Below are 10,921 nucleotides of genomic sequence, written 5' to 3' on the forward strand. Positions count from 1 at the left end.
ACGAGTTAGTACCACCTCCTCATGGCGGTTTCCTCTATAGCTAGATTCCCATATGTTTACATCACGTTTGATTTTTTAATTTTTGAGTTTGTTGTTAGGGTCGGTTTCGTCCCATAGTATTTTCAATTCATTTTTGGTTATTAAAGCAATAAGAGGTTTCAAGTCCATTATAAATTATGCATCAAAATTGAAATGCAACCCTTTGAACCCTGTACATTCTATCGTATTCAATACAGACCGAAACCAAGTTTACAACTTTGACGATAAAAAACCTAAACCTCTGAGTGCTCGATTAAGAAATATTCATTCAGTCGACATCGATAGTCTCCACCCTGTATGTGTAAGAACACAAGATCCACCCTGGACTTTGAATATTCCGGATGTTGAGTACCTATTCAATGACAAAAAAATTAACATTTCATCGTCGGAATGTACGCAGAAATTCCTCAAGTACCTGAATGAACATAGTGATTTCGCCCCCTGCTTCACTGACGGATCCAAGTGTGCTGATTCTACTTCCTGTGCATTTGTCTACGAAAACAAACCCTACAAGATTAAACTCAACTCCATTTGTTCAGTCTTCACTGCCGAAATGTTTGCTATTTATTTCTGCCTGGAACATATCAGTAAGACCTATTTTCGGCTTAAAGATAAATTTATTGTGTTTTCGGATTCCAAGAGTGCATTACAATGCCTGCTGCAACCCTTCCCGACGAACCCCATATGTTTGAATATCCGAAGTCTCCTCCTGGATCTGAAGTTTTGCCATGGCATTGAGATATTATTTACATGGATACCTAGTCATCATGGTATCTCTGGTAATGTTCTGGTCGACACTGCCGCTAATGAAGCTCATACAACCCCTGACGTGAATGTACAAGAAGTTACCGCTGACGATATCAAGTCTACTTTCAAACGTGCTCCCTTGACTGAATGGAAGAATGAATGGCAAGCGACCCCTGTAAGGAATAAATTAAGATACATCAAAGATAATGTGAAACCGTGGTCATCTTCCAATCGCCACAATAGAAGAGAAGAGGTAGTTTTGTCCAGACTACGTATTGGACACACGTCCCTGACCCATGGACACTTGATGGAGAAGAAAGATCCGCCGCAATGTTCATCGTGTATGGTTCCCTTAACCGTGTACCATATCTTGTCTGTGTGTCCCATGCTAGAAGATCATCGAAAGAAGGTTCGGTTGAGATCTAAATGCCTCAAATGGATGTTGTCTGATAGTGATGATATTGCCTCCCAAGTCATCCGTTTCCTGAGGATTTCCAAGCTATTCAACAAGATGTGAATTCCTTACCTTTTTTTTTTTTTCTTCTTTTTTTCTTTGAAGGTCCTTTAAAATTCTTCTTTCTTGTTAAATAATCAGAGTCTTTCAGCCCCATATCAATTTGGCTAGTGGTCCTTTACTAAAATTCATACCCCAATAAGTTCCATGATCAATCATAGTTATTAGATGGTCCCTTTTCTCATGTCTACCTACATACCTATTAATTTAGAAGTTACAGTTTTTACCAATGTGTTGTAGGTACTTACCTACCAACACTCTGCCTATATTAGAGGGACAAGGACTCTGATTGTTATAGTTTCCCTCTGTAAATAACGTTCAATAAAAAAAAAAAAAAAAAAAAAAATTTGGGCGTGACACGTTCGCTATCAGGACAAGTAACAGATTTGATGTACTCACGGAAGAGAATATTGATGAGGTAAGGTCTAACAACCACAATAATTATAATACTCAGTACCCACCATTACCCAGCAATGTACCTACCAATCACAGAAATATCACTCGATATGTACCTCCTGCTATTTCGGACATTAGATGTCCTAAAAGAAAGTCCGACAAAGAAATGGACAATCGTGAGTCTAATCAGAACAAGAAAAATAGGCAACATCTTGAAGAAATGGCTAGTAACAACCGCAATAATTATAATACTCAGTACCCGCCATTACCTAGCAATGTACCTACCAATCACAGAAATATCACTCGATATGTACCTCCTGCTATTTCGGACATTAGACGTCCTAAAAGAAAGTCCGACAAAGAAATGGACAATCGTGAGTCTAATCAGAACAAGAAAAATAGGCAACATCTTGAAGAAATGGCTAGAATGACTCAGCCTGAGAGCTATTATACAGGAAATCAGATTTCCCAATTGATGTACAAAGGTTTAGAAGAGAACAAACAGCACAAAGCTAATCACGAACATCAACAGTGGTTGAATCTAACTCACCCTACTATTGCATTTAGTGGAATTCCTAACTCATCTGAATTCGAAGATTTTAATATGGAGCAGAACTTTTCTCTTGAGCATTCTAAAAGAAATGAGAATACCTACAATTCAAATTATCATGGTTCGAGCTACCCTGGTAGCCCGGACTTTTCTTAATTTTGTTTGATGAAGATTATTATTATTTATTTATGTACCTAACCAACCCGTTACATTATACCTATATCAACACGATTATACCCGATATACAATAAAATATCAACCATTAATGGTTAATAGTCCTATTATTAACAACTCATTCTTGGATAATGTAATTCAATGGAATATAAACGGGTACAAAAATAATATGGACGAATTCAAATTGATCTTGAAAAATGAACTACCTATTGCTTTTGCCCTACAGGAAACTCATCTCCTGCCAAAGGATTCTGTTCAAGTCAACATGATTATCAAGTTTTCCGGCAGGACTTCTGTGACGGATTGATTGCTTGCGGTGGAGTAATGATAGTTGTCCACAACTCGTGTCACGCTCAACGTATCACTGTCAACCACTCAAGTAACTTACAAATAGTTGCGGTACGTATAATCTCCAATAAGATAAAGCAGAACTTTACACTATGTAACCTGTACAACCGCCCTGGCAATAGTAGCCGCATTGTAAAAGAAAGTGAATTTTCCCACATTACCTCCCAGCTCCCAAAGCCGTTCATCTTGGCTGGTGACTTTAACGGCCATAGCACTTTGTGGGGAAGTTACAAATTAGATACGCAAGGCAAAGAAATAGAAAAGTTCTTCCGTCTGAATGACGTTCATTTGTTAAACAGAGATGTACCTACTCATGTAAATAACACCTATGGTACCTTATCGGCCATTGACCTTACATTTGTATCAAATGCCCTAGGCATTAATCCCGCCCCTGAGTTAGGATTTTTCAATTTTTTTTTCTTTCTTTATTCAATTTTCGTTTCCTTTTGTTAATTTCTTATTATTTTGTTATTTTGTTTTGTGTACCTGTTTGTAAATATTGTATTGTAAAAAACATTGTAAAATCCTAATAAAGTGTAATATAATAATAATAATAATAACGAAACTTTTTTGTCAAAATTTGCTGTATACCTTCTCTATTGTCTTTCACAGTTTAGTCCTCTTCTTCTCCTCCTTCTTTCCCTCCTCTCCTTTGTATTTCACTTCTTCTTGTTCTTCTTCTACCTGTTTGTTTTCACTCTTTCTCTAAATATTCTTCTTCTTATTTTTCTTCTACTTGTTTGTCCTCACTCTTCAGCCTCTTTCCCCTCTTCTTTGTCTTTTTCTCCTTCTTCCCTCCTTCTTCTTCCTCTCTTCTCTTCCTCTTTCTTCTTCTTCTTGCCAGGTAACAAGGGAGACCACTTCAACTTTAAGTCTTTTGCAAACAAGTTCTGGCCTTTGTCATTATTTTGAACGCTCTTATCTTTTACATCATCTCCCTCACTCTGTCGCCATTTTTTTTTTCTTCTTCTTCTTCTTCTTCTTCTTCTTCTTCTTTTTTACTTTTCTGTGGAATTTGCTCAGGTAAAAATTTCAGAGACTGTAGAGAAAGAGAGACAGAGGGAGTACAATATAGAATATACCCTGCTTTTACTGACAGAATGAGACTGAAAAGTCCCCTTACTAACGCAGTGTAAACAAGGTCTTGTGTACTTTGGTACAGATTTTTTTTTTTTAAATCTAAAATTTACTTAAAAAAAAAAACACCTAGCTTAAATGAAAAAGATAGAGAAATAGGTTAGACAGAAAAAAAAGTAGAGGAAAAATAAGAAGAACAACAACAAAAAGAGAAAGAGAGAGGAAGAAGAAGAGAAAGAGGGACAGAGACAAGTTCATGGCAAGTTAACAAAAGATTTAAACTTTACCTATAAATTATTTTGGCTTTACTTGACAGAGATAGAAAGAGAGAGAGATAGAGTGAGAAAGAAGGGAAGAAAGATAGAGAGAAGGGAGGGAAGAGGTTAATATGAGGATAAATCCCACAACACGGAAGAAAACAAAACATATTGGGAACAAATTTAAAAATCCCTCAGAAAGCTTACTCGTATTGGAAGATGAAATCTGTAATTCAATCAATAACAGACAAGTGACGGCTGCTGTTCTGCTCGACATCGAAACGGCGTACAATCGGGTTTGGGGCCGAAAAGTACTCGAAAAGCTCTCAGAATGGGATATTGGTGGCCCTATGTTCCAATACTTGACCCACTTCCTAAATAATAACTACGTAATAGTCAAATGTAAATCATACAAATCATCTCTAAGGAAAATAGAGAACGGGATTAAGCAAGGATCGTCATTGAGCTGTAATATTTTCAGTATAGCTACCTGTGACCTATCAGATTACCTACATCCGTCAGTCAAGCATGTAATGTATGTGGATGATTTTGGTATTTTCATCTCCGGCCGTGATGTGGACGATATAAAACAACCACTCCAATTATCCTTGAAAAACCTACAGGCATGGACAAGAATTAACGGTCTAGATTTTTCAGCCGCCAAAACCTGTGGTATAATCTTCAGTAGACGTTGGAAAAGAAATACTCGCCCGCCTAAACTGATCTTTAAAGGCGTACATGTCAACTTCGAAGAAAGCATAAAATGGCTTGGAGTGTACCTTGATAGAAGATTTACATTTGAACAACATGTAAAATATACAAAAACGAAGGGTCAAAAAGCACTCAACATCCTAAAAATACTGTCTCACCCGGTATGGGGTCTGAATCGAAAGTTATTACTGAGAATCTACCAAGCCTATGTTCGCCCTATTATTGACTACGGATGCATCCTGTATGATTCTGCGAGTGTTACATTACTGCAAAAACTAGAACCTGTGCAAAACGCTGCCCTTAGATGTATCATGGGAGCTTTCCGTTCCTCCCCTGTATCAAGTTTATGGATGCATCCTGTATGATTCTGCGAGTGCTACATTACTGCAAAAACTAGAACCTGTGCAAAACGCTGCCCTTAGATGTATCATGGGAGCTTTCCGTTCCTCCCCTGTATCAAGTTTACAAGCTGAAAGTGGACAAATGCCTCTGAAATATAGAAGAAAACAACTTATTATAAATTATGCATCAAAATTGAAATGCAACCCCTTGAATCCTGTACATTCTATCGTGTTCAATACAGACCGAAACCAAGTTTACAACTTTGACGATAAAAAACCTAAACCTCTGAGTGCTCGAATAAGAAATATTCATTCAGTCGACATCGATAATCTCCACCCTGTATGTGTAAGAACACAAGATCCACCCTGGACTTTGAATATTCCGGATGTTGAGTACCTATTCAATGACAAAAAAATTAACATTTCATCGTCGGAATGTACACAGAAATTCCTCAAGTACCTGAATGAACATAGTGATTTCGCCCCCTGCTTTACTGACGGATCCAAGTGTGCTGATTCTACTTCCTGTGCATTTGTTTACGAAAACAAACCCTACAAGATTAAACTCAACTCCATTTGTTCAGTCTTCACTGCCGAAATGTTTGCTATTTATTTCTGCCTGGAACATATCAGTAAGACCTATTTTCGGCTTAAAGATAAATTTATTGTGTTTTCGGATTCCAAGAGTGCATTACAATGCCTGCTGCAACCCTTCCCGACGAACCCCATATGTTTGAATATCCGAAGTCTCCTCCTGGATCTGAAGTTTTGCCATGGCATTGAGATATTATTTACATGGATACCTAGTCATCATGGTATCTCTGGTAATGTTCTGGTCGACACTGCCGCTAATGAAGCTCATACAACCCCTGACGTGAATGTACAAGAAGTTACCGCTGATGATATCAAGTCTACTTTCAAACGTGCCCCCTTGACTGAATGGAAGAATGAATGAGAAACGACTGAAGCACGTGCATCTTCTGGCGCGCAAAATCTAGATGGAAATACTGCATCAAGTGGCCAGAAACATTTGGTACTTTACAAACCTGGTATGAGGTGCGACTTGTACAAGTTGATTGTACAACTCAAACCGAACTTAGATCCTACCCCTCATTCAACTAATGGTAAGCGTCCGTACCGATACATTAGAGGTTTATTGCTTTCCAAGCTAATTGCTGAGATTACAAACAAGAGCATTTCAAACGTGCTCCCTTGACTGAATGGAAGAATGAATGGCAAGCGACCCCTGTAAGGAATAAATTAAGATACATCAAAGATAATGTGAAACCGTGGTCATCTTCCAATCGCCACAATAGAAGAGAAGAGGTAGTTTTGTCCAGACTACGTATTGGACACACGTCCCTGACCCATGGACACTTGATGGAGAAGAAAGATCCGCCGCAATGTTCATCGTGTATGGTTCCCTTAACCGTGTACCATATCTTGTCTGTGTGTCCCATGCTAGAAGATCATCGAAAGAAGGTTCGGTTGAGATCTAAATGCCTCAAATGGATGTTGTCTGATAGTGATGATATTGCCTCCCAAGTCATCCGTTTCCTGAGGATTTCCAAGCTATTCAACAAGATGTGAATTCCTTACCTTTTTTTTTTTTTCTTCTTTTTTTCTTTGAAGGTCCTTTAAAATTCTTCTTTCTTGTTAAATAATCAGAGTCTTTCAGCCCCATATCAATTTGGCTAGTGGTCCTTTACTAAAATTCATACCCCAATAAGTTCCATGATCAATCATAGTTATTAGATGGTCCCTTTTCTCATGTCTACCTACATACCTATTAATTTAGAAGTTACAGTTTTTACCAATGTGTTGTAGGTACTTACCTACCAACACTCTGCCTATATTAGAGGGACAAGGACTCTGATTGTTATAGTTTCCCTCTGTAAATAACGTTCAATAAAAAAAAAAAAAAAAAAAAAAATTTGGGCAAGGGGGCAAGCATAGATTGTATGGGACTATTTTGTTTTGAAGAACCGAATTTAGGAACGAGTCATTATATTTAAACCGGACAGATAGAGGAATTGGTTTTTTGCCAAACTGGACACCAGTTAGGTCGTTATTGAATATAACTTTATGGATAGGGTTCAGCGGCAAAGCCGCTATTTTCAGGACGTAATTCATTAGAAGTTTGTTCCTTCTAATAGATAGGGGTGGGATGCCAGACTCTACGTAGAGGCTGGGTATTGGGCTTAAAATTTTATGTCTTTAGTTTTAGTTTATGTTTTATTTTCTTACAGGTGGCTGCACAATGACGGGATCACAGGCAGGAGGAGCGATATCAATTGCTAGCCAACGCAGGGGAGTTTTAGTGGTTGGCGTGAGCGAGTATTAGGAAGATAGGGACACACACCCAGGTGCCGCACGGATGATGAAGGTCCGGGACAACTGGAGGTGGAGGTCGCTCACGATTCCACATAATTGTGTTTCCCTCGGGGGGGTGAGTGGTGGAGTACTACTCGTCGGAGTACTACTCTTCTTTCGCTCCCTCGGGGGTGGCACTTTATCACAGAAGATTTTACACCCTGCGTGGGTGGGCAATTGATGAACTCCTCCAGGCTTAATCATAATATAATGTACTTATATGTAAAGGGCCTTTCACCCTAGAGTCTAGAGTCAGGAACAGACTATCAGCAAGACGAGTAAAGAAGGGGCCGCACCCTGAAGTCAATGTTAATTCAAATTCCGGGGTGAAAGGCTCTCAAAGTGATTTTTATTGGATTGGATTGATTGGATTTTTCTTTTGATGGATTGGATTGGATTGGATTGGATTGATGTGGTCATTGGATTGGATTGATTGGATGGTTTGATTGTATGTATTTTGGATTGGATTGGAATTGGATTGGGATTGGCATTGGATTGTATGAGGATTGGGATTGGATTGGATTTGGATTGGATTTGGATTGGATTGATTGGAGTTGGATTGGATTGGATTGGATTGTTTCAGTATATATCATGTTCATTTTTGTCACTGTCGGAGGAAGTTCCTCGATTGGATTGGATTGGATTGGATTTGATGGTTGGAATTGGAGTATGTATTGGATTGATTGGGATGTTGGATGCTGATTGGATTTATTGTATTTGGATGTGTGGATTGATTGGGATTGATTATTGTATTGATTGGTTGGGATTTCTTTGTTCGCGGGGTGTTGGGTTTGTGTTTTTTGTTGTTTTTTTTTGTGGTCTTTGATTGGATTGATTAGATTTGATTGGATTGGATTGGATTGGATTGGATGCTGGGATTGATTGGATTTGATTGGATTGGATTGAGTGGATTGGATTGGATTGATTGGATGGCGATTGGATTGATGATTTGGATTGATTGGAATTGGATTGGATTTGGATTGGATTGGATTTGGATTGGGATTGGATTGGATTGATTGGATTGGATCTGGATTGGATTTGATTGGATGTGGATTGGATTGGATTGGATTGTATTGATTGGATAGTGTGATATAGGATTTGGATTGGCTCATGGGATCCTGGATATGGGATTGGATTGGATTCTGGAGTATTCGGTAGTTTGGGAATTGGATTGTATGAATCCCAAGCTAATTGGATGGATTGGATCTGGAGATTGGAATATTCTTGAGATCTGGATTGATTGGATTGGATATGGATTGGATGCCTTGATGTGGAATTAGATGATTGATTGGTTGGATAGTGGGGATCCTTTGCGCATTGGATCTGTGATCTGGGATATGGATTGGATTTGGATTGAATGGTTGGATTGATTGGATTGGATTGGATGCTGATATTGATGTGGGAATGACGCATGTGGATTGATTGGATCTGATGATAATTCAAGGATTTATGTATTTGTTATATTGGATTCTGGTTTGATTGGATTGAATTGGATTGGATTGGGATTGGATTGGATTGGATTGGATTGGATATGGATTGGATTTGGGATTGGATTTTGATGTGGATATGGATTGGATTGGATTGATTGGATGGATTTGGATTGGATTGGATTGGATTTGGATTGGATTTGATTGATTTGGATATGGATTGGATTGGATTGGATTGGATTTGGATTGGATTGGATTGGATTGGATTGGATTTGGATTGGATTTTGGATTGATTGGATTGGATTTGGATTGGATTTGGATTGTTGGATTTGGATTGGATTTGATTGGATTTGGATTGGATTGGATTGGATGATTGGATTGGATTTTGGATTGGATTGGATTGTGATTGGATTGGATGTTGATTGGATTGGATTGGATTGGGATTGGATTGGATTGATTGGATTGGATTGGATTGGACTTGATCTGGGATTGGAATTGGATTGGATTGGATTGGATTGGATTGGATTGGATTGGATTGGATGGATTGATTGATTGATTGGATTGGATTGGATTGGATTGATTGGGTTGGATTGGATTGGATCTGGATGGATTGGATTGGATTGGGTTGGATTGGGGTTGGATTGGATTGGATTGTGGATTTGGATTGGATTGGATTTGGATTGGAATTGTGGATTGGATTTGGATTGGATTTGGATTGGATTGGATTGATTTGGATTGGATTGGATTGACTTGGATTGGATTTGGAATTGGATTGGATTGGATTTGGAATTGGATTTGGATTGGATTGGATTGGATATTGGATTGGATTGAATTGATTGGATTGGGATTGGATTGGAATGTGATTTTGGATTGGATTGGATTTGGATTGATTGGATGATTGGATTGGATTTGGATTGGATTGGATTGGATTGGATTGGATTGGATTGGATTGGATGGATTGGATGGATTGGATTGGATTGGATTGGATTGGATTTGGATTTGTAAAAAAAAACTTGAAAAGTAAACTCGGAAAGTGGGGCCTTAAACTGAATTGTAATTGAAGTCCCACGCGCGGGGAAGAAGGTAGCAGAACGACTATATACAAGGGACTGAGATCCCACTTTCCGGGAAATGTGTTCATATTCATGTAATATACTAATACGGACCTCCTCAAGTAGTTAACGGGTGTCGGTTGCGTCCCACGTTTTAGAAGACACTATTTCACGGTGGGGGCTCCCCGCTTTCTTCTCATCATGAGGCGGTGAGTGGGGGGCTCCCTTTGGTGTTAATACACCTTAGCACTCGCTGAAGGTGGAGGTCAACAGGGCCTGGAGAAGCAGCAGGCACCCGTGGACCCAGGTTCAGAAGGCTATGAGCGAGTGTGGATGTGCGATTTTGGTGAGAACGATGGTTATGCTGGATATTTTGCTCGTTCACAATAGATCGATTAGCAAGAGCGACACTGAAGACGTACAGCCAGCGGCAGTAACACGTAGGTCGCGACATTCTTTTATTTTTATTTTATGTTACAATTCTGTATGTTAAAATTCTATGAAAGACGAGATAGCGTAAAACGTGTGGAAAGCGGGACATTCCGATTTATCTGGATTACATTAATCTATTGGTACCTTTGAATTAATATCCTTGAATGAGCATGTGGAGGAAACTGGCTGAAAATACTGTCGAACACGTAGCTTTGATTAATTTGCTTTGTGCTGGATTGTTTGGATTCGGATTGGAATTGATGGCATTGAGATCTTCTGGACTGCATGGATTGACTAGGACTGACTGGACTGGATTGGCTTGACTTGACTGACTGGGATTGGATTTGTGTGTTGGTTTTGGATTTAGGATTTGGATTTTGAATCTGGATTTGTGATCTATAGTATTTGATTCTGGATAAGGATTGGGTCAATTCGACGACTTTTAGGATGGAAAAAAAAAAAAAAAAAAAAAATGTACAAAGT

General features: G+C 38.8%; 2 protein-coding genes across 2 annotated transcripts; both read left to right on the forward strand.

Annotated features, from left to right (window-relative positions):
- Positions 1-155: 155 nt before the first annotated feature.
- On the forward strand, positions 156-1,558 carry LOC108253970 (the record flags this gene model as incomplete). Its single annotated transcript, XM_017448833.2, has 1 exon — positions 156-1,558. A coding segment is annotated over one exon (1,148 nt), but the record flags the coding sequence as incomplete, so codon positions are not given.
- Positions 1,559-1,862: 304 nt separating this feature from the next.
- LOC113472404 lies at positions 1,863-6,999 on the forward strand. Its single transcript, XM_026832154.1, has 5 exons — positions 1,863-2,262; positions 2,647-2,799; positions 4,301-4,570; positions 5,118-6,084; positions 6,366-6,999. Exons 1-5 carry the CDS (start codon positions 1,863-1,865, stop codon positions 6,742-6,744), a joined length of 2,169 nt encoding a protein of 722 aa, XP_026687955.1. The 3' UTR covers positions 6,745-6,999.
- Positions 7,000-10,921: the final 3,922 nt, after the last annotated feature.

The sequence above is a fragment of the Diaphorina citri genome, unplaced genomic scaffold (assembly GCF_000475195.1).
Source record: "Diaphorina citri unplaced genomic scaffold, Diaci psyllid genome assembly version 1.1 scaffold5345, whole genome shotgun sequence".
NCBI lineage: Eukaryota > Metazoa > Arthropoda > Insecta > Hemiptera > Psyllidae > Diaphorina > Diaphorina citri.

Coding starts and splice junctions, on each gene's coding strand:
- LOC113472404 (XM_026832154.1), top strand. CDS start 1,863: ATGGACAATCGTGAGTCTAATCAGAACAAGAAAAATAGGCAACATCTT. Junction 2,263..2,646: donor TCACCCTACTATTGCATTTA/GTGGAATTCCTA, acceptor TTTGCCCTACAG/GAAACTCATCTCCTGCCAAA. Junction 6,085..6,365: donor TCTACTTTCAAACGTGCCCC/CTTGACTGAATG, acceptor CAAACGTGCTCC/CTTGACTGAATGGAAGAATG.